Here is a 24494-nt window from a genome sequence, read left to right as displayed (position 1 = left end):
GCTAATTTTTTCTATATATTTTTAGTTGTCCAATTAATTTCTTTCTAATTTTAGTAGAGACGGAGTCTCGCTCTTACTCAGGCTGGTTTCGAACTCCTGAGCTCAAACAATCTGCCCACCTTGGCCTCCCAGAGAGCTAGGATTACAGGCATGAGCCACCGCGCCCGGCTTCGACTTTTCTATTTTTTGTAGAGACAGGGCCTTGCTCAGGCTGGTCTCAAACTCCTGGCCTCAAGCAGTCCTGCTGCCTTGGCCTCCGAAAGTGCTAGGAGTACAAGTGTGAGCCATAGTTCCCTGCCACGACATGAAAAATTTTGTGTGTTGGTTAAAGTGCTCTAGGAAATATGTGAAGGGTGGGGCACCTTTTGTGTAGGGGAGCAAAGATAAGCTCTATTGAGATGGTAGAGTCAGTTAGAGGTGGTGGTATCGATGAAGAAGGGATCTGAATGACTCCTTGCCCAGTAAAGTGAATACTAATGCTGTTCACTGAGATCCGGCTTGTAGGAGGGAAGAGAAGTTCTGGGAAGGAGGGTGGTGAGGCCGTATTGGTTTTAAAATAACTGACTTCAGGCTAAGGTGCCTACAGTGTGTCCAGATAGAAATATTTAATGGCCTGCACTGATCTGGACTCGGGAAGGAGGCTCCCGTGGGAGCACCGGGCGTATGTGGCAGATGCATTCTTGTGCAGCAGGCAAGAGGATGGGCTTGAGAGTCAAACTCTCCTCCTCACCTGTGACAGGCAACTCAAGCTCGCTAGGCCTTAGTTTTCTACTTCATAATAGTAGTCTCTCACTGACGAGGTGATTGTGAGGAATAAATGAGACAGCACATGCAAAGCACCTGGTACTCAGTAAAGACAAACTGCTGTCATCGGCAGCAGTGTTATTAGAGTGTGGTTGTTGACATCAAACGATTAGGCGAGACTGTCCAAAAGGGCAGGTGGAATGAGGGGAGAGGATGGAGTCAAGCAAGGGGAGAAAAGCTTTCAAAGACCACAAAAAGAAGCAACCAGAAGAGTAAGATGAGAACCAGAAGAGTGTCAAGAAGGAAGGTGTCGTCAGTGTTGAGAGATTCATCAGGGAGGACAAAGCAGTCGAGAACTAAACAGCGCCTTTTAAATTTCACAGCCTTGAAAACCTGGGTAACCTTAATGGGAGCAATTTCAGTGGATGTGTAGTGCAAACCAGGACTTACAAACCGGGAGTGGATGGGCCACAGGGAGTGGAGACTTTACCATGAAGACATTTGTGTAGGGAAGGAAAAGAAGGAAGAGTTGTGGCCAGGTGAAGTTTGAAGTCAAGGGACAATCTCTCTCTCTCTCTCTCTCTCTTTTTAGGATGGGAGAGACCTCAATCACTCTTCTAAAATATTTGTTGAATGCCAGGTGCAGTGGCATGTGCCTGTATTCCCAGCTACTCGGGCAGCTGAGATGGGAGGATTGCTTGAGCCCAAGAGCTCAAGTCCAGCCTGGGGAACATAGTGAGACCCTATCTCTAAAAAAAAAAAAAAAAAAAGAAGAAAGAAAGAAAGGAAGAAAAGAAAAAAAATACATTTATTGAGCCCCTACTTTGAGTCAGGTACTATGCCAGGCACTGGGGATATAGCCGATATTTTTTCTCCCAAGATTTCTTTCTTGGGGGAGTCACCTATACTGAATTTAATTATCTTTTAAAAATTCCTTGAAGTGTGTGTTAATCGATACAACAAGGTTTCAAGCTCTCAGAGTAGCACTGTACTTTGCTTCCCATCGTGCTGGCCTGTCGGCTCGCTCAGGTTCATGCTTGACGCAAGTTTCCAGCGGGCTCTTTGTGACCTGTAGTGAGTGTGACGTACATGCCATTGCCAGGCTTTATGTGTAATACGATTTCGAGAAAGATCTTTCTAGGCAGAGCAGCTAATTTTAACTGATACCTATTTCTTCTTACATTTGGGTTTCAGACTTTTAAGTTCTGAAATAATAACTCTTTGAACGTCGCTATTGCTGTGACTTTGTTAAATTCTAACGCCTGTGGTTTTCTCCCCCAGGATCCTGCATCCGAAGTGTGTAAAGTAGATTGCTGGGTCCAAAACAGAAAGACAGTGGCAACGTTTGGCGGAGTTTCCAGACCTTCCCCAAGATGGAACCGATAACGTTCACAGCAAGGAAACATCCGCTTCCCGACGCGGTCTCGGTGGATTTCAGCCTCCAGCTGGTGGGCTCCGTGCCCGTGCACGCTCTCACCACCATGCCCATGCTGCCTTGGGTGGTGGCGGAGGTGCGAAGACGCAGCGGGCAGTGCTCCAAGAAGGAGCCTGTTGCCAGGCAAGTCCAGCTTTGTGTTTCCCCGTCTGGGCTGAGATGCGAGCCCGAGCCGGGCAGGAGCCGACAGTGGGACCCGCTGATCTGTGCCAGCGTCTTCGAGTGCCAGCCGCAGCACGTGCACAAGCTGATTCACAACAGTCACGACCCGAGTTACTTTGCGTGTCTGATCAAGGAAGATGCCGTCCGTCGGCAGAATATCTGCTATGTGTTCAAAGCCGACGATCAGACAAAGGTAAGTTGAAGCGGGGATCGAAAAGATGAAGGTGCGGCTGGATGGTTTTTATTACGTGGGGGCCAGGAAATGTATTTTAAGTATACTGGAATGAATAAGGAGATAATGCTGCAGCTATACATCGATTATTTAGCTGAATTTTTGGCTGATGGTGAGAGTTGATAGCTTTGAAGGATATTTGATAACAGATATTAGAAATTATATGTGAGTTCAAAAATTCAACAGAGAAATCAGTTTAAAACTACTAAATAAGAAGCATTATGATCTATGTTAAGAAGGATGTTCTGACGCAGTGCTTCTCAGACCGAAATGCGCCCGTGAAGCATCTGGAGGTCTTGTTAAATGCAGATCCTGAGCCAGTAGGTCTGAGTGGACCCCAGCCTACATTTCCAATGTGCTGCCTAGTGGCGCTGGCGCCCTGCATCTGCAGATCGCTCCTGGAGTAGCAAAGTTCTCGATCAGCAATCTCCACCTTTGTTAATCCAGTTAAGAAAACTATAGTTATTCATCAATTGTGTAAAAATGCTATTAGCCAGTTTCCCAAGGCATGATGTTCACTTAGGCAAAGGTCATTGATGAGAACAGTAGATATAAAGCTAAGTTTTGATACCATCAGTAGTTCTTCTGTGTTTTTTTCTTTTGCCAAATTCACATCAGATCTGATTAGCTTGTTATTGTTTTGTCTTATGAGGTGGCTGAGAAATATATATGAGACACGGTGAAAGCTCTGCCTTTTTCCTGTTCATTTGTGCTTTCATTTTAAAGCTGCTTATCCCTTTTATAAGTATTAGTTTAGATAAAATTGCAAATATAATTCACATAGCCGTTTTCTCAGTTGGGCTCAGGGCCCCACAGCTAATCCCTGGGACTGGAATCTCTCTGTTGCTTTGGGTGCCAAGCATACCTGTGTGATTTGAGCTGTCTCCCACATGTACAAAGTGAGGATGCCAGTGTCAGCCCACACTGTAAATGTCAATAAAGCCTAAGGCTTTCATATTTTCAAATGTAAAATATGAATAGAAATGGTAGTGTTGGCTGCCTGTAATCCCAGCACTTTGAGAGGCCAAGGCAGGAGGATCGCTTAAGGTCAGGAGTTTGAGACCAGCCTGAGCAACATAGCAAGACCCGCATCTCTACAAAAAGACTAGAAAAGTTAGCCAGGCATGATGGCATGCATCTGCAGTCTCAGCTACTTGGGAGGCTGAGGCAGGAGGATCCCTTGAGCCCAGGAATTTGAGTCCATGGTGAGCTACGATGATACCTCTGCACTGTAGCCTGGGCGACAGAGCGAGACTGTGTTTCAGAAAAAATGCTAACGTTTTCTCCCTGCACCCCATCAGGTTATTTTGCATACTCTCCAGGGTGTAAGAACCTCCTTTAGAAATTAATGTTCTTGGTACTAAGAAGATTTGTGGAGATGCACTTTTGTTTGTTCATTCGCTGGTTCTTTTATTCGTTGATTCAGCGATTGCCGTTGCAGGTATAGTTGAGAGGATGTCAGCAGTAGTAGGAAGGCAGAAGCATGGGTGGGGAACAGGACCACAAGATCCATGCACAGAGCATGACGGAAGGACAGAGAGTGGGTCCTAACACATGCCCAGAGTGCAGAGAAGGCTTTTTGAAATAAAGGCAATCTGGGGCTCAAAACCACCATTTTGCCCACAATATCAAACATCTCCGTGTTATAAATCATTGAGTGCCATTGTCCATGCATTTCAAATGGGCACAACAGCATTAAGCTCGGAGGTTTAGAGGGACTGACTTCCTGGATTCCAGTCCTATCTCTGCCACCTGTAAACTTGGTGGCCTCAGGCAGTGGAATTTGTTTGCTCATCTGTAAAATGGGGATAATTACAGTATTTATCTGATCAAGTTGCTGGAAAGACTAAATGAGGCAGCATGGGCCCTGAAACTTAGTAAGCATTTATAGCCATAAAAAATTTTCATTCAAGAAAGTTTTACTGGAAGCAGATTACATGCTAATTTCATTTCAAGTCTTAAGTAAAAAGGAAAAGAATACCTAGATGAGTGTCTTCAGCTCCCAAAGATGAGATTCCTTCATTCTTGGGTAACATTTTAAAAACTAGACACTTAGAAAACTGCATAAATAAACTTAATGGTTCCAATTATTTGGGGAAATTCCAGAATGAAAATGAGAAGACTGAACAGACTATACCCCAGGCTAGCTCTGTAAAGTATTGGGACTAAGTCTCCTCGTGGGGAGTTTTCGTGTGGAATAGTCGTTCAACACTTCATACATTTGACCTTTTCCCCAAATCTTTTACAGCCATCCGAGAACAGGCTTCTGATCATCATTTAGGTAACTGACAGGAGAAAGTGATTTATAACTAAATTCCATAATTGAGACCTCCAATCTCGCCCAAAGTAGAGAACTGGCCTTAGTCTATATTCTAAAAAGCTATGGTTGATATATGAATTAGTTCTTAAGTTATTTTTGGCTTGCATAAAATTTTTATAAACACGAATTGTCATTACTTGGAGTATAAATTGCTGTAATCTTATTCACTTTATAAAAGAGTAATTTGCGACATAGGTACTCAATCAGTGATTTTGTTGTTGTTGGAAACAGCGTGTAAACCACACTGGCCATGATTCTAACTGGCATGATATCTTTTATGTTCTTGGGACACCACTGGCACCGTGTCTCACAGCAGAGGATTATCTGCTGTAGGAGCACGTTAACCTCTGTCATCGTTTCTCTCTACTACTTACAACATTTGTGCAGTGAAATAATTCTCCAGATTAAGGCCTCTTCTAAACAGATGAGGTCAGCATCAACTGCGTTTGCCAGCACAGACATATGCATTTACTGCTAGGGTCATAAATACAGAACTACTCTTTGAGAGGAAACCCTTTGATCACATCTAAATTAATTTACTGAAGCTTGTCTGGGGAGAATTGGCATGTCAAGGAATAATTTTATGAGCACGGCCTGAGATTGTGTTTCCCATTACATGTTCCGTAGAATATGAGAAGACTTCAAAACGTTTGTGGAAAAATAGAATTAAAAAATATAAACTTTATTTCTCAACATAACCTCCAACGAGATACTTTCGTAAGCAATGATGCAAGCTATTTAGTCCATCCCTAAAGAACTGAAGAGGGAGTTTAACTGAAGGGAATTTAGCTATGTCGATGCAGTCTTTTTCATATTATTAATTGAAGAAATATGGGTGCCCTTTAAAGACTTTGTAAGATTAGGAAACAAAAAGAAGTCAGAAGGAGCCAAATCGGGACTGTAAGGTGGATGCCTGATGGTTTCCCATCGAAGTTCTTGCAAAGCTGCATTGATTTGACGAGAGGCACGAGTAGGAGCACCGCCGTGGTTGGTGGAGAAGGACTCGCTGGGGAAGCTTTCCCAGGCGTTTTTCTGCTGAAGCTTTGGCTAACTTCTTCAAAACACTCTCATAATAAGCAGATGTTATCGTTCTTTGGCCCTCCAGAAAGTCCACAGGCAAAATGCCTTGAGCATCCCAAAAACTGTTGCCATGACCTTTGGTCTTGACCAGTCTGCTTTTGCTATGACTGGACCACTGCCACCTCTCAGTAGCCCCTGCTTTGATTGTGCTTTGTCTTCAGGATCGTACTGGTAAAGCCGTGTTCCATCTCCTGTTGCAATTCTTCTAAGAAATGCTTCAGGATCTTGGTCCCTCTTGCTTAAAATTTCCATGGAAAGCTCTGCTCTTGTCTGCAGCTGATCTGCGCACAACAGTGTTGGCACCCATTGAGGGGAAAGTTTGCTCAACTTTAATTTTTTAGTCAGAATCGTGTAAGCTGAACCTTTGAGATGTTTACAGTGTTGGCTATTGTTTGTACTGCCAATCATTGGTGCTCTTCAACTAGGGCACAAACAAGATTAATTTTTTCCTCACAAATTGATATAGATGATCTGCCGCCTTGGGCTTCATCGTCTTGTCCCTTAACATCCTCTTGTCCCTTATTAAAATGAGATATCTGTTGATAAACTGCTGATCTCTCTGGGGGCATTGTCTCCATAAACTTTGCATAAAGCCTCAATGATTTCATCATTCTTCCACCCAAGCTTCACCATAAATTTGATGTCTGTTCTTGCTTCAGTTTTAGCAGAATCCACATTGCTCTGACAGGGGCTCTTTTCAGACTGATGTCTTGTCTTTCTTAGAGCCTCAGACTAGATCCTGTTCAGACATGCTGTAACAAGTTAGTATGAGTTCATTTGGTGGAAAAAAATTTTGAAATCCATGCTCACTTTTTTCACAATATGCATTTTCCATGAACTTTTTGGAGACTCCTTGCATACTCAAGCTGTTCCACATGGAAAAGCTTTCATGACCAAATGCATCAGGGCAGCATTGCAGATTCACTTTCTGGTCCGAGGACCCCCTTTCACTCTCCAAAATTACTGAGGATTGCAAAGCCCATTAGTATATGTGGGTTATACCTATCAATATAGATAGAAATTAAAACCGAGATATTGTGAGGATATTAACTTATTAAAAAACAAAAGTAATAAACCCCTTACATGTTAACATAAATAATATTTTTGTGAATAATAACTATATTTTCCAAAAAATATTTAGCCATAAGAGTGGCATAGCTCTAGTTATTTTTTTCAAATCTCTTTCATGTCTGAATTAATAGAAAATGACTGGATTCTCATAGCTGCTTCTCCATTCATTCTGTTGTGATATATCTTTTTGGTTGAGTATATGAAAAAAATTTTGGCCTCACACAGCTGTGTAGTAGGAAAACAGAAATATGTCAATAGCCTTTTTAGAAATTGGGGATATTTTTCTTTAATACTACAACAACTCAATAAGTGGTAGTTTCTTAAATCTTAGCTGTGAATGAAATCTGAAGCCACATCAAGCAGGTGTGATTCTGTACCATTATGCATTGATTATTTGGAAAATATCGGTTCATGGAGTTACGCAGACCACACTCTGAGAACTGTTCTATTAGGAAAACACTGTATCTTCCATTCTCCTCTTGTACATTAGTGCATTAAAAGTTCTGAAAATTTCTGCAGCAAGACAAACCATTTTACTTTGTTTAGATCAATTTTCTCCAAATTTATGAGACCACAGATCACATTTTCCCGTAACCCCATGAACATCCCCCGGACATATGTGAACACAGTGACATAAAGTCCTGGGTTGAAGTGTAGTTTTGAGTTTGGGTCCATGGCAAGAAGCGAACACATCCACTCTGGAAGACGGGTGGCTGCAGGGACGACCCTGACTCTTCCTTTGTGCCCCACATCACACAGAAATCAAGTCTGCCCAGACTCGGACCAGGAAAAATTGTCACGTCTGAGAAAATCACCTCAGAATTCTTCCTCTCTCCAGTTTCTCAGCGTTGCCTCCTCTGCTGGAACCAGTGCTCAGAAGAACAGCGGATCTGCCCTTATCATCCCGAGTGTTACTCGACATCATTCATAAGAGCATTTGCGTGGGAATCCTTTTCTTTCTGGAGTAGAGAGCTCTGCTTCCGTTCAGAAAACTTGCAGCCCCGGGAAGCAGGTAGCAGAGATGTTGGGTGGGTTCTGACATTAGATCACCATGTTGCTGTTTTCTATCGGTGGAAGGAGAGCGTTGCGTGGGGACGGGCCGGGGTTTGAGACAGTGGTCGGTGGGGGAGCCGCAGGTTGGTGCGTGGTGAGGGGCGCAGGGCCCAGGCGAGGCGGAGGGGGTGCGCACCGAAGCGTTTGTCGCGTAAGCGCCGAATGTCTTCGAACTGGTGTTTATCACGCTCGAACCGTGTTGTGGCTCTTCAAACACCACTCCTGACTCCAGTAAGAGTCCGATCTTCTGGATTTGGTGTCCAGTGAACACAGTGTGGGCGTTTAATAGCTGCGGCAAGACAGATGTCATTAGTGTGGGAACGCTCCCAGCTTCCCCTTTTCCATGCTGCCTAAGAGAGCCTTGTCCTTGCTAGCCTGACTCCTGTCTCCCGAAGAGGAAGTATTATTCCTTGCTGCGAGAGAGAGAGACAGAGAGAGACAGAGGGAGACAGAGAGAGAGGGAGACAGAGAGAGAGAGAGGGAGAGGGAGAGAGAGACAGAGACAGAGAGAGAGACAGAGACAGAGAGAGGAAGAGACAGAGAGAGGGAGACAGAGAGAGAGACACACACAGAGAGACAGAGAGAGACACACAGAGAGAGGGAGACAGAGACACAGGGAGAGAGACAGAGACAGAGGGAGACAGAGAGAGACACAGAGAGAGAGAGAGACACACACACACAGAGAGAGAGGGAGACAGAGAGAAGAGGGAGAGGGAGAGAGAGACACACACAGAGAGAAACAAACAGAGACAGAGAGGGAGACAGAGACACAGGGAGAGAGACAGAGACAGAGAGGGAGACAGAGAGAGACACACAGAGAGACAGAGAGAGGGAGAGAGAGGGGGAGAGAGAGAGGGAGAGAGAGTGTAGAGAGAGGCAAGGTGTGAGAAAAGGACGGACAGGGAGTCTGAGCCCTGGTGGGGGAGTGGAGCGAAGCTGAGAAGCTGCGGGGAAATACACACAGGACAACTTTATTAAGTGTAACTTTATCAAACGAAGACGTGTTTGGATCCTCTTTAATGTCCTTTGAGAGATCAGGTTTTCTTTTCTGTGATTTGCGGCAACTAAACTGCATTTCTTGAAGGTGAAACATATCCGAGACTGAACCGTGTGGGTTTCCTTACCACTAATTTTAAGGCTACTTGATTATTTGTAGGCTTAAGTTTAGACCAATAAACGTTGCCTTTTGAAGTTTCCAGTGAAAAACCAGGGTGCTCTTGCACGAGGCCCGTAAGCGCACCGCCTTCCGGTAGCTGCGTGGGACGTGGCGCCGACTCACTCAGCCTCTCTGGTCTTGGCTGCCTTGCATAGTGAGTAAGAACGTGGTCTAAGGTTGCTTTCCTGTGACTAGCAAGCTTAGTGCTCCATCCCCCTATATAGGTTAAAAGCCAGAGTTGCTTTGGCTGAGTTTTATTACTTAATTTGCAAAATTTGGGGGGATTTTATTTTTGATTATAGCTTTGCATTGGTTGCATTTTACCCATCACTAATTTGTCTTAATAATTCCCCATCTGCTTGGAATTTTAAGTTAGTGACTTAAAATACGTACCACTTCTTCGAGAATTTTCGGTGGAGCCTGGCTTCAGTTGCGTCTCTTGCTTGGCTGTTATATTTGCCGGCTCGTTACTTTCTTTACTAGAGTGAAGATCTAGGATTACATCACTGAGCTGGACTGTTTTGTTCCTGGGGTGATTATTCTGAAGAACATAGTATTATTTTCTCATCTATTCCTTCTTCTGTATTTGGCCATCATAATTACTAAATTTCAGACTTTCGTCTCTTTTTTTGCTACCCAGGGAATGGTTCCGAGGGGGTTTTGTTAGGTTTGTTTTGGAGGACTTTTTGTCTCTGTGACATTCCCACTGGGCACCTTGTATCCCATTCTGGTTTATTACGAAAAGTTTCACTGGGGTCCCGCAGGCCGGTGACTCAGTGCATGCTCGCAGGGAACGGTGTATCCAAGTCAGCCATCAACACTTGACCATCTGTCACGCCAGACAGAAGTCGGCGCTGGGTGCAAGGGTTGGCAGGAATTCCTTTTCGTCTATAAAAAGAATGTCCGGGACTGCATGAACTCTGAAGTATTTGTTGGAAGGTTTGGGTTCATGACACCAGATTGGTTACATAATTTATTTTTGACTTTGGAAAATGAGTCTGAGAGCTTCAGAAGCATCCACCTTGTGATAGATGCTAAGATAATTTTTTAAGTTTTTATTTTTCTATGCCTTTTACTTTATATAGCTTTGCATTTTTTACCAAATGTTTCGAACTTGATAATGATTTTTTAAAATAAATCTATCCCTAAGAATAGACTTTACAAGTTTCTTAAATCTGAAGTTGACTTGTATTTTAAAGGGATTTATTTATAGCCTAGACCTTTACTGCCCAGTGTAGTAATCAGTAGCCGTATGTGGCTATTAAGCCCTTGGAATGTGGATACTTTGAATTGAGATGTGCTATAAGCTTAAAACCAGTGGATTTCGAAGACTTTGGGAAAAAAAAGAATGTAAAATATGTCAATAATTTTCTATAATGATTACATGTTGAAATGATAACATTTTGCATATTGGGTTAAGTAAATTAGATGACTAAAATTAACTTCACCTGTTGCATTTTTACCTTTTTAAAGTGTGCCTACTGGAAAATTTTAAATTGCACATGAGGCTTTCGTTCCCTCTCTTGTGGTCCGCCTTGCACTAGACTAGTTACCTGGGAAATATTCCCAGAAGTATCCTGAACATTCGTTACAGGGTGGCCAGGTTCTCTGTTTGTTTTTGCTGCCTCCTATTTGTTAATGACAGACTTTTGCTCAGAGTTCTGTAAAGGTTACATTTAAAACTATGGCCTGTTTTTAAGTCTAGATGTATATCACTGTTGGTGGGCCGCTGTTTCAGGATAACTGAAGTTGGTAAAGTGCTCGTTTCTTTCTTTTTTCTATTCTTAACACCTTTCCTCCCTTCAGATGCTTAGGCATCTGCCCTACTCCTTGTGGCCTGTGAGCCTGAACCCACAAGCAGAGTGGGTCCAGCGGGGAGCTGGCCCTGCCCTCGGAAAGCCTCTGAAGAGGCTGGATTGGGGTGGGACTTGGGGGAGGACCCTGATGCAGGACACACGAGGAAAGAGGTGGATTTGAGCGTGGCCACTGTTTTGCTGTGAGTCAGTGTCTGGTCGAGCACCTGAAGAGCGCCGCCGTGCCGGCCGATCCCGCAGGGACCTTTCCTGGCTGCTTTAGTTCTGACCGTGCATTGGAAGTCATCATTTCATGTGATCAAGTAATGTAGGTAGATGAAATTTTGCAGATTTGATAGTCATTCATTCATTGGAACACTACCAGTGTGTTGTGCACTTTGTTGGGTGCTGGAGCACGAAATCCATTAAGATGGCCAGGTGTGGTGGCTCACACCTGTAATCCCAGCACTCTGGGAGGCCGAGGCAAGAGGATTGCTTGAGGCCAGGAGTTTGAGACCAGACTGAGCAAGAGTGAGACCCCGTCTCTACCAAAAATAGAAAGAAATTAATTGGACAGCTAAAAATACATATAGAAAAAATTAGCCGGGCATGGTGGCGCGTGCCTGTAGTCCCAGCTACTCGGGAGGCTGAGACAGTAGGATCGCTTGAGCCTAGGAGTTTGAGGTTGCTGTGAGCTAGGATGATGCCACGGCACTCGCTCCAGGCAAGAGAGTGAGACTCTGTCTCAAAAAAAAAAAAAAAAAATCAGTTAAGGCATGATTGTGCCCTCAAGGAGTGTAAGGGTGTTTTCTATGCCAAGTGTAGGCTCTGAGTGCCACATTGTCAACAGCTAGCAAACATCTGTAAGTTATAGAAGAGAAAATTGGGGAGAACAGGAGGAGGCCTAATGTAGTAAGTGCCTTCAGTCATTTGAATTTGAAAAGCTGCCATGTACAAAAAGCAAGAGACAAATTATGAATTCCTCCTGAGGGCAGAACTAGGAACAATAGAAATTTGTGGAGAGACAGATATTTGGCTCATCCAGACAATTATAGCCATTTAATTAGATGGGTTATAAGGAACAGTGGACATGGGTGGATCTTGTCTCAGGGCCCTTCCTATTTCCACACTTCCCACTGTGAGGAGCAGTCTATCTGACAAAGGCCGAGGCCGGATTTTAGAGGGCTTTGTATGCCTTGCTAAGGCAGTTGGGTGTTCTCCTTAGAAATAAGGTTGCTGCTATGGTTTGGATGCGTCCACTCCAAACTTTATGTGTTGAAACTTAACAGCCAATGTGATAGTATTAACAGGTGAGGCCTTTAAGAGGCGATTGGGTCGGGAGGGCTTACTACGGATTAAGGTCCACATGAAAGAGTCCTCGCGCAGCACGCTAGGCCTGTTCTCCTTCCGTCTTTCGCCATGCGAGGACCGGCAGCAAGGCACCGTCTAGAGGGAGACACTGGGCCCTCACCAGCCCAGACACCAGTGCTGCCTGAGCCTCGATCTGGGACTTCTCGGCCTCCCGCACTGTGAGAAATAGATTTCTGTTCTTTATAAATCATCCAGTCTCAGGTATTTCGTTACAGCAGCACAAACCAACTAAGACAGTTGCTGTTAAAGGCATTGATTGGGGGAGTGAGATGATTGGATTTGATTTTGAAATCAAATGAGTGGAGGATAGAGGACCTGGAGACAGGTGAGAGGGACCAGTTAGCGGCTGGTGCAGCCGTCGATGTGAAAACTCGAAGGTGTTTTAATCCATAATGGTAACATGGCGTGGCTCGTTCTCCCCATGCTGATGTCTCCTGACCACTTCCCCCTCAGTGCCCGGAGGGGTTCCCACAGTCTCCCTGTTGGGCTCCAGCGGGAGGGAAAGCCAGTGAGGTCCCAGTTCCCTGTCCTACTGGTGCCCACCTGCTTGGTTGCTAAGGAGTGACTTGAAAAATAACGTAGAAGTAAGATTCTTAATCTGGTTCTGCTTGGCCGTCTAAAAACTGTATTCTGACATCGCCCTTCTTAAAAACAAACCCTCTCCTGACCCCACACCCCCTCCCAACTCCGTCCAGTTACTGGCCCAATTTTCTCTTTTCTCTAAGAGTTGTCATGATGACTACCTTCACTGCACTCACCTGCTTTCGCCTTAGTTTACCAGCTGGGCTTCTGTCCTCGTCCTTCCATAATCAGCTCTATGTCACCAGCCACTGCCAGCCTGCGAGGCACGGTGGTCCCTTCTCTGTATTCCTCTTATTCAATTTCTTTTGGCATAGTTGACAAGAGAGTTTCTTCTATCTTGAAACACTCTTTTCTTTTGGCTTTTGGAAAACCACACCCTGGTGTTTTCCCTTCAACTTCAATAGTAGTTTCCACCCAGTCTCCTTTGCTTCTACCTCTTCTTCTCCATTCTGATTTTTATGTCCTCCCTCCCCGAGAACTTGGTCTTCCACATTTCTTTCCTAAATACCCTTCCAAGATGAGCTCGTGCAGTCCCAGTGTTAACTACCTCCTACCTGATGGTGACTCCCGAATGTGAATCTGTCTCTTCATACTCTCCGATGAGCTCCAGACTTGTCTACCCACCTGCCACCTTGACTTTCCTACTTGAGTGTTAACTAGACCTCTCACACCCCACATGGCTAAGGTGGAAGCTTCGCTTCTGCCCCCCGCCAGCCTGCAGCTTTCCCAGTCTTCCGCAGCTCTTAAATAACGATGACGGTTCTGCAGCAAAAGTCCAGGAGTCGTTTTTTTATTTCTCTTTCATTACCCCTTCATCCATATCATTCAAGACTCATTCCAGATCCACCCCTCAGTGACTCCATTGCCAGCCCTGAGTCCGAGGCTCCCTCTCCCTCACCTGGACCACTGCAGCACCTCCTGACACTCCCCTTTCTGTCCTTGCCTCTTCTCGGCACCGTATGGAGGAGAAAAACCTATCAAATCACGCCACTCGGCTGCTCAAGACTTTCCCCCGGACTTCCTTGCCGGGGCCCCCCATGTGGACCTCGTCTTCCACACTCTTCCCAGTGTTCTCTGGACCCCAGCCACCCTGGCGTTCGCATGTGTCACACGTGGCAGCCTCATTCTTCACACGGGGTCTCTGCATTTGCCATCGCCTCTGCCTGGGCGCCTCTGCTCTCCACATGGCTGCCTCCTTAGATCGGTGTGGACTCGGATCAAACCCACCCTCTGCCACCCAGTCTAAAGTACCCACACCAATCACTAGCATTGCATCCAATTTTAATGCCTTCAAAATACCGCTGTCTGGGCCGGGCGCGGTGGCTCATGCCTGTAATCCTAGCTTCTGGGAGGCCAAGGCGGGCGGATTGTTTGAGCTCAGGAGTTCGAGACCAGCCTGAGCAAGAGCGAGACCCCGTCTCTACTAAAAATACAAAGAAATTAATCGGACAACTAAAACTATATAGAAAAAATTAGCCGGGCATGGTGGCGCATGCCTGTAGTCCCAGCTACTTGGGAGGCTGAGGCAGGAGGATTGCTTGAGCCCAGGAGTTTGAGGTTGCTGTGAGCTAGGATGATGCCACAGCACTCTAGCCTGGGCAACACAGTGAGACTCTGTCTCAAAAAAAACAAAAAAACAAAAAAACAAAATACTGCTGTCTGGAATGGTTTTGTTCATTCATATGCCTCTTTTTTCACCATCCACCCACCTACCTAAGCTCCAGGGAGCAGGTTCTCGCTTGTCTTGTCCGCTGCTAGACCCTGGTACCCAAAACCGTGTGGCTCATACTGAGTACTTCATGAATGAATGAATGCACGTTACCTTTTTGCATTATTCCTGAAGATGAGCTCCTCCTTTCTATTTTTTATTTTTTCAACCCAATCTCACCTAGAAACCCTCTGTAGTCAGGGTTCTGTGCAGAAACAGAACCAGTAGGCTATATATTATGAAGTATTGCCTCACGTGATTATGGAGGCTGAGAAGTCCCTTGATCTGCCATGGGCACTGGAGACCCAGCCAAGCCGGTGATGTACTTCGAGAGCCTGCGAGAACCAAGAGCACTGAAGGAAGAAGGTCAACATCCCAGCTCAGGCAGTCAAGTAGAGAATGAATTGAACCTTGCTCTGTCTTTTTCTTCTCTTCAGACCCTCAAAAGTATTGCATGATGCCCGCCAACGTCGAGGAGGGCTGTCTGCTTTACTCAGCCTACCAGTGCTAATCTCTTCTGGAAACACCCTCACAGACACCCAGAAATCATGTTTACATAGCTATCTGAGGCCAGGCACAACGGCTCACGCCTGAAATCCCAGCACTTTGGGAGGCCGAGGCGGGAGGATCGCTTGGGGCCAGGAGTTCGAGTCTGGGCAGTTTGGGAAACATAGTGAGGCGCGGTGGCACATGCCTGCAGTCCCCGCTGCCTGAGAGGCTGAAGTGGGAGGATCGCTTGAGCCTAGGAGTTCGAGGTTGCAGTCAGGGGAGCTGTGATTGTACCACTGCATTCCAGCCTCGGCAACAGAGTGAGACCCTGTATTAAAAAAAAAAAAAGTTGCGTGAGTACTATTTGTGAAAATCAGAGAAAAGAGTCTGTGGTGTGGCTGTCCACAGTAGGCAGAGAAGGAAGGGAAATGGGAGCAGTGGGAGGCAGGACAGGGAAGAGAGCCAGGATTCACTGGGGCAGGGAACTGGACGGCCTGTGAACTCCCAAGAACCCCTGGGGAGTTTGGGATGAACGCCTGGCTTCTCTTTCCCCAGGAGAAGGGATTTTGATCCAAGTTTTTAATCTCTCAAATGACAGAACAACCCCTGCAACTATCTGGACTAAATATGGATGTGCCGTAATTTAGCCCGTCCATGATCATGATCATTTAGATTTTTCCCATTGTCCCCTTTTTATTATAGTTTTCTCAGCCGTGAACATCTTGCATCTGCTTTGTATCTGCTTCTAAGCAGATAGTCAGTTCATGTAGATTAATAAAAAGAATGGTCCCCCTCTTGAGAAAAATAGACTAAGAATATTGTGAAGAGGTCTCCTTAGTAGCCGGTATGGCTTGGAGCCCACGGTTGCCCTGTGCTACTTCCGTGATGTTACATTCAAACCGCAGATTACATTTTAATTATAACGGCATGCCTTAGAGGGATTCACAACTTTAAAAAACAACAACTGGAGACAAATTGTACATGCAAGAGAAAAAATGTCTCATCCATGTGATTTCCATTCTGAAAGCTTGATGTATAAAACTTGGATTTCTAAAAATCTGTTCTTGGCTTTTCTCCTTCTACTATATTATAAGTTATCTCTGATGCTCATGATAAATGAGGCTACTACTACTGACTTTTACAATGAAGAAAAGAAAAAGAAAACATTGTTTTATATCTGAAAACTGTATATAGCATTTGTGCTTTATGAAGAAAATAAAATTATGCTAAATAAGATTATATATTTTTCTTTTTTGGCTTATATGTTTTAAATAGTGAACAAACCAATGTCATCCTGGCATGTTTCTGGCATTTTCTTTGTAAGGCTAGCCTTACAATTTTTGGTCAGTCTCCAAAACCAGAAGTGCAAGTGTGTAATTCACCTATCAGCTAGTTACAAATAATGCTATTATGTTAGATATACACATATGGTATTTCTAAAATTTCTTATTATATTTCCAGTAGGTATAACATTTTTAAAGATGTTAATTAGCATAATGCAACATAATTGCTGACAGTTGATGAATACATTTTCCTTTAAGGTTTTAGAAGATAATCTACTCCCTATACTAAAATGTTGACACTAGGGAGAAGGCTGTGCAGAAAAGTGATTCCTATCTGGAAGCTTGAAGACCTATACCCCCACCTTTTTTATTAAACTGGAAATGTGCATCTTGGAAATGAAAAGTTCAAAAGTAGAAAAACCCAAAGAATTTTAAGGCTATAGATTTTTTTTTTTTTTTTAAGACAGAGTCTCACTCTTTTGCCCGGGCTAGAGTGCCGTGGCGTCAGCCTAGCTCACAGCAACCTCAAACTCCTGGGCTCAAGCGATCCTCCTGCCTCAGCCTCCCGAGTAGCTGGGACTACAGGCATGCGCCACCATGCCTGGCTAATTTTTTCTATATATTTTTTAGTTGTCTGATTAATTTCTTTCTATTTTTAGTAGAGACGGGTCTCACTCTTGCTCAGGCTGGTCTCGAACTCTTGACCTAAAGTGATCCACCCGCCTCGGCCTCCCAGAGTGCTAGGATTACAGGCGTGAGCCACCGCGCCCGGCCTAAGGTTATAGATTTTAATTTGATCAGTTTCTATGCAGTTAACTACTGGGAAAAGCACAACTGCTCCTATTTAAGACTCATAATGTGATTGATTACTGGTTAAAAAATGCATGTACATATTTCTCAAAATAAATACTGTGAACGCGAATCTGCCGTATCGTCTGTTTCATGGTTTAGATATATGAGCTTCCCTCCCTCTGACTCTATCGGTGCTAAGCAATCGCATTAAATAATCTATGCCGACAGTTAAAAGTTAACAAATTATTTCCATCTCAAGCAGCATGTTCCTACTTAGCCTCTCTGCAGCTGGAGAGAATTGGTTGAGTTCAGTAGACAGTAACTGGGTATCTAGGTGCCGGCAGTGTGCGAGGCATCGTGGGTACAAACCTCAACGAAGAGACCCTGTCTTGAGGAACTTACGGTGCGGGGCCGTGCGTGGGCTGGGAGTTTGGAGGACAGTCACAGACAGGTGCTGCGCTGTGTCAGGGAAGAGGTAATGAGGTGAAGTCACGTGCAGGGCGCAGGTGAGCTCTCCTCCACCTGGGGGTTCTGGGAAGCCGTCTGGAGAAGATGATGTGAACTGAATCTTCCACGAGCCGTGAGAAGCAGGGGAAGAGACAGAGCACAGAGCCAGCGTGAGGTGGGCAGTGCAGGAAAGAGGAGGGGACGGGAACGAGCAGGTTTCTGGCCTTCGTAACTGCCTGAGCTGGGGACTAGGAAGAAAAAGGAGCAGACTTGGGGCAGAGGAGCTGATGACTTCCCTTTCGGACTCGTGGGGTGTTGGAGCCGTTACAGGGATGTCCCGTGGGCTGAGGCTCAGGGGTGGTCGGGGCTGGAGAGACGAACGAGGCAGTCGACACTGGAGCAGTTGACAACAGCCAAGGAGGCAGCATGGGGGAGTGTGAGGATGTAGGAGGAGGGTAGGGAAGGGAGCCCACAAAGGAACATTGAGGTGGGAGGAGAGCCGCGTGCAGCATTGCTGAGGGAGCCAGGCAGTAGGGAGTCTTACGAATGTGGACAGAGGACAGCAGTGTCAAGAGCAGTGATGAAGTTTGTGAAGATTATAGCTGACAAATGTCCCTGAGATTTGGCAGTGTGCATGGCCTCTGATGACCTTTGGCAGTGGAGTAGCAGGGTGTGAATTTCAGTGAAGAGTAGTTGGGGAGCAAGGATATGGAGATGCCATTTGTGACTTCTAACCCAACTCAGAAAAAAAAATATATATATATATACACGCACACACAATTTCTGTTTTACCTGTTCTAATTTTTCTTTCTTTTCCCATATTTATCTCTACTCTTGCATAGGATATCCTTCCACTTTTTGTTTTCCTCCTTTTAAGCCCCTCCCATCTGTTGATGTTAAAAATAATGACCACAGGCCGGGCGTGGTGGCTCACGCCTGTAATCTTAGCTCTCTAGGAGGCCAAGGTGGGTGGATTGTTTGAGCTCAGGAGTTCAAAACCAGCCTGAGCAGAGCGAGACCCCGTCTCTACTAAAAATAGAAAGAAATTAGCTGGACAACTAAAAATATATGGAAAAAAATTAGCCGGGCATGGTGGCGCATGCCTGTAGTCCCAGCTACTCGGGAGGCTGAGGCAGGAGGATCGCTTAAGCCCAGGAGTTTGAGGTTGCTGTGAGCTAGGCTGACGCCTCGGCACTCTAGCCCGGGCAACGGAGTGAGATTCTGTCTCAAAAAAAAAAAAAAAAAAAAAAAAATAATGACCACAACTAATTTGCCTGGTTCTTTGTAATTTACAAAATACTGTCACAAATATCACCCTATTTAATATGGTTGCCCATCCTTTGATTTGGCGTTGTAACTAATTTACACTTGTTTAGGATGGAGGCTCAGACGCACAGTTTTCTAGATGCTTTGTAATTCATCCGCTTCTTGGATATTGAGGAAACTGAGGCTCAGAGTTGTTTAGTGTCTTATGTCAAATTTCATCAATATCTAGGGGGGTCTAGAAGCCAACCTCCCGATTTTCACTGAACAGTCCTGATTACAGCGTGGAGACATGGGCGAGGCTCAGGAAACCCTGTTAGAACCCAGGACTCTAAGATCCTGTACCTTCAAGCCATCTGACTCCCCACATGCTAGAGGCGGGTGGGCAGTAAACCAAACCGTGGCCTCCACCCTCCTCTGTGGTACTTGCCCGAGACGCCCTCACTCTGCTTGCACTTACTCTCAGTCCTTTCTCGTTTCTGTCTAGCTGCCTACATTTTTATGTTTTGTCTCCCAATGGAGGACATCTATCCTTGTTGCCTGAGTGGCGTCCGTTCCTACCCAGTCTATCAACAGCGCCTCTGTGTAGTCCACTGGGCATGACCCGTGGTCTCAGTGACTGGTCTGGGGGGGCTTGTGATCCAACCAGGCACATTGGAGTCAACCCTGGAAAGGGAATCTCCCTGCTGGGGACCGTGCGGCCACTGCCTGGAGAGAGCCGCAGGAATGAAGCCAAGGTGCAGGCAGCGCAGCTAAGGGGCGGGCAGCAAGGTCCTTTAATGTCATCTGCATGCTGCGAGCCAGGCTGCCCGGGGCTGGAGCTCTCCCTGCATTTCTCCAGTGCACAAGCCAATAAAGTCCCCATTCATGTTTAATCCCTTCGAGGGGAGCGGCAGTTGGAGTCACAGAGTCTTAACTGTTACCTCCTCTTTTTTTAGCCTCATTTTGCCCCTGTGTCTTGAAGCGACTCACTGGGTTTGACCCTTGTGTTCGCTAGGATTTGTTTCTGACCCATCCTCTTTCTCCAGGTTCTTCAGCTGCCCCCACCCTGCTGGGTCCTGCCCCAGCCCTGGGGACTGAACCCCTACGCTCTAACTGGTGTCACTGCCACGCATTGGCCACCTCCTCCCCCCACCCCTCATGGGGTGTTTTCTCATCACCGTGCTGTGACTCAGTTGATAAGTTTACGAGCTGCCTATGCCTTGCTTGTGTGAACTGATTATTGCTACTACTACTAATAATGACAAAAGAAATATCTACCATTAACCCAGCACTTTTTTTTGCTGTGGTAAAATGTACATAACATGAAATTCACCGCTTTAACCATGCTTGGGTGTACAATTCAGTGGTGTTAAGTGCATTCACTATGTTGTGCAACCATGCACTATCCATTTCCAGAACTTTTTCGTTTTCATGAACAGAAACTCTGTACCCGTTAAAAATAACTCCCCATTCCTCCCTCCACCCAGACTCTGGTAACCATTCACGTTTCAGACTCTATGAATTTGTCTATTCTTGTGTAAGTGGAGTCATGTATTTGTCCTGTTGTATTTGGCTTATTTCACTGAGCATAATGTTTTCAAGGCTTTATCTATGTTGTAGCATGTATCCAAATTTTATTCCTTTTTAAGGCTGAGTAATAGGCCACTGCGTGTGTATGCCACGTTTTGTTTCTCCGTGCATCTGTCCGTGGACACGCAGGCTGTCTTCACCTGGCGGCCGCCGCGCATAATGCGGCTGTGGACGTGGGTGCGCGAATACCTGCTCGTTCCCTTGCTTTCAGTTCTTCCCGCATAATACCCAGAAGCAGAATCGCTGGATCAACCCAGCACGTGCTGTGTTTATGCTCCTTCTTTTGTTTAATATTCACAGCATGATGAGGTTTTGTTATCATTCCTGCTTTGCGGCTGAGGAAACTGAGACTCAGAGACGTGAGCACGTCCAGGGGTGGCCGTGTGCTCCGCTCCCGGCTCAGCGTGCTGCCCCACTCGCGCGGGAAGCCCTGCGAGAAACACGCGCCGGGCCGCGCTGTGTGCCAGGCCCAGGCTGCAGGCCGGAGCACGCGGCCGCGTGTTCACACCCAGTGCACGCGTCAGCGAACCGAGAGGAAACGCGATCACCCGTCGGGGGTAGCATGGAGCGTGCGGGGCCTGGTCTGCCAGTCCCGAATAGTGTCCTGTCGTCACCGTTTACACTGCTGGGTTTTATTCTCGCTAAGCCCGTGACCAGCTCTGCCAGCCTCTTTCAAAACATATATTGCCCCTTTCTTACACCAACCAACCCTATCTGTAGGTGGAAAGAACAGGAAACGAGCTAAGGGAAAAAAATGATATACTACTTCTGATTATAAAAATGACATATAATCATTGTAGACAATTTGGAAAAAAATAGAAACATGTAACAAAGAAAACGGAAACCACCTTATAATCATGTTATTCAGAGATAACTGTTTCTCATGAAAGTTTAAAATAAACTAATAAAATGATATTTTATCCTCTATTACAAAATATCAAAGTAGTTTGGTATCAATTTACTGTATAAAACAAAAGAGAGAAATTGTCCCTAAATGTCCCCCATCTACCTTTGACATGTTTAAATTATTCAATTCAGTTACTGCAGATTTACGTCTTTCTGTTTGGAGAACATTCATCCTACAGAATTTGCCAGATGGTGCCCTGCGATGGCTCCGTGATTATCCATCGTCACAAGAAAATGCTCCATAATCTGTCTGTGTTAACTGAGCTGTTTGGAAGGAGCATATGTGCCCTGGAAGAAAGGCACCCCGTGAGGAAGGCACACAGGAAGGCTTCTCTGGGAAAGATTGTGAGTTCCAGCAGCAAACATTGTTATTTAAACAGTACCGCCAGAGGCAGAGATGAGATAATGACACTGGGTATACCCCAGGACAGGGATTCCCTCCCTCTGTGCCTCCGTAAGGCACTCTCTGCCCCCCATCGCTGTAGGTCAGGTTGCAGTGGCTCCTTCTTAATGCTGTAGCATTGCTCTCCAGGGCCACTCGAGCCGTATGGCACCTCCCTACAAACAGCAAAAAGCAGGTCAGGTGTGGTGGCTCGCACCTGTAATCCTAGCATTTTGGAAAGTGGAAGCAGGAGGATTACTTGAGGCCAGGAGTTCAAGAACAGCCTGGGTAATGTAGGGAGACCTTCATCTCTACAGAATAATATCAAAAATTAGCCAGGTGTGGTGGCATGTGCCTATGGTCCCAGCTACTCGGGAGGCTGAGGCAGGAGGATCACTTCAGCCCAGGAGTCTGAGGTTGCAGTGAGCTATGACGACACCATTGCACTCTAGCCAGGGTGATAGAGCAAGACCCTTTCTCAAAAAAAAGGAAAAAGTAGAAAAAGGCAGCCCTCCATTCTCTGGGAGGAAATGGCGTTGCTCCACAGCGTGGCCAGGGAGTGGTGGTGAGTTCATGCTTCCTTGGCCAGCCACCCTTGTTCAGTGAGCAGCACGTAAAACTCTGTGATCCTGGCTCTGCCTTTTTGAGGCTTGCGTCCTCTGGGGACGCCAATGCTGTGGATGTGCTAGACGGAGGTGATGCAGCCCCAGTTCCAGGTGAGACCTGGGAATGGGGCCCTCAATTCAATACATACTTACTGAGCTCTCCTGTCCACATCTGGTCTCCATGGAAAGCTACCTGGACCTGGACATCAGTCCCACCTTCTCCTTGGCTGCCGCCACCAACTCTGGATTACAGAGTCTAGAACTTTAAATAAAGTCCTTTAAGTCTCAGCTGAATTTAATGGAAGTAGCTTTGTTTACAGGTGCTTAAAATACCACTATATAATTATTAGCAGCTATTCAAATTAACACAGACTGCTAATAGAGACAGTAACAGATCAGCTAGATCTTCCAAAGTTATGGCCCCATTTAAAACACTCCATTTCTATTTTTTTTTTCCATTTGAGGCTAAAGTCCACTCTCCTGCAAAAACAAATTCTGTTTCTGCTTTGGGTCTTGGTTCTTAAACTTATCAGAAGTGATTGGTTTCAAATCTTTCCCTCTTTTAAGGTATTCCCTAGAGTCTCTCAATTATACCTATTGCTATTTAATTCATATTTTCTTTGGTCTGGGGAGCCCAGATCCATGAGTCTAGCTGTAGGCATCGCTAGTTTTTGCTTTACCATAGTGATGTTTTTTATAAAAGCAAAAACAGCAATTACATTGTCTTGGAAGTGGTGGATGAATTTTGCATGTTAGAAAAAAATCATTGTGCTGTTAGGCAAATGACATATAATTTTGTGTAAATATGTGATGCAGAGTGAAGCTGAGCAGTTTATGCTTTTGTTTGGTTAAAGCACTTTCAAAATATTGTTAGGTTAAAATTCAGGTCATTATTGTCCCTGCACAACAATAATGATTGATATGGTAAATGTTGTTAAAAGTGTGCACCCTACTAGAACCATCTACTAGTTTAACGACCTTGGGAAAGGTACTGAATCTCTCTGTGTTTTAGTTTCTTCATCTGTAAAATGGGGATAATAAGGACTAAACGAGTTGATATGTGTAAAGTGCTTAGGATAGGGCGTAGCGTATGGTAGGAACAACTAACTTATAAATGTTAGCTTTGCATGAAAAATAATATGATTATCTTCTGGAAGTCAGATAAAATTTAGGAATGCATTTTATACTATAGAATTACTTGATTTAATGCTTCAACCAAGCTAATTGTGATTAAGTCCAATAATGACAAATACCAAATGTTTAAATGTTTTAAAACAGAGTAGTGTTTTGTTTTGTTTTGCAAACTTTTGATAATTGAATTATAAGAGTTTTCTCTCTTGTATAGGATATGTTTGATATCAGAGTCAAGGTAAGCATAACAGATAGAACCTTAATTTTTCTTTCTTTTACATCTGATTGGTGAGTCTCTTTTTCTATTACAGTTTCTTAATCCCTGTGGCAAGATCCTCTACTCTGTTTTGCTTCTTGCACAGCTTGTTTGGATTCTACATTCTCTCCTACTCACGGCTGTAAGGCAGCCAGCCCTTGCAGTGGGTATACTTTCGAAAATTTGGATCTTGATTTTGCAGCTTGTCTGCATACAATAAACAGCCAAACTGTGCCAGTTTTCTTCCAGGCTCTTTCTGGCAGATGAATGACAACTGGCTGCTCAGTGGGTGGCCAGAAATTTAGCAAAAATATAATAAATCCAACTTTAAGCTATTCCAATCTTTTCTATTGCAGAAATGGATGCCATTGTAACTTTGAAAAATTTATGATGGCCGTTTAATTTCCCTTTTTACACTATACTGGTTATTTTAGACAAATAAAATCCAAATTCTTAAAGTCCAAGTTCATACAAATGAACTATAGGCAGAATTTTCTGAATTGCTGTAATTTCTCTCTGAAAGATCTCTGGGCTTGCCTTGGGTGAGGAAACAGAATTTCTTTCTGGACCGCTAGCCTGAACCCATCCTCGTCCCCCTATATTGGGCTTTAAATTTGTCATGATGAAATTGTAAGATGGTTCACTGTAAAACTGCATTCAG

General features: G+C 44.9%; 1 protein-coding gene across 4 annotated transcripts in view; it reads left to right on the top strand.

Annotated features, from left to right (window-relative positions):
* The window catches only part of TBC1D1 (TBC1 (tre-2/USP6, BUB2, cdc16) domain family, member 1), a 214635-nt gene that overhangs the window by 9518 nt on the left and 180623 nt on the right, over positions 1–24494 (top strand). For all 4 annotated transcript variants that reach the window (XM_012644492.1, XM_012644490.1, XM_012644491.1 and 1 more), the window contains exon 2: positions 2026–2534. In XM_012644492.1, the coding sequence (XP_012499946.1) occupies positions 2118–2534 (417 nt within the window). In that variant the 5' untranslated portion in view covers positions 2026–2117. The remainder of the gene's footprint in view (positions 1–2025; positions 2535–24494) is intronic.

Source organism: Propithecus coquereli, unplaced genomic scaffold, assembly GCF_000956105.1.
Source record: "Propithecus coquereli isolate 6110/MARCELLA unplaced genomic scaffold, Pcoq_1.0 Scaffold213, whole genome shotgun sequence".
Lineage (NCBI taxonomy): Eukaryota > Metazoa > Chordata > Mammalia > Primates > Indriidae > Propithecus > Propithecus coquereli.
The sequence above is the reverse complement of the archived record's forward strand: the minus strand, read 5'-3'. Positions and strand labels throughout refer to the sequence as shown.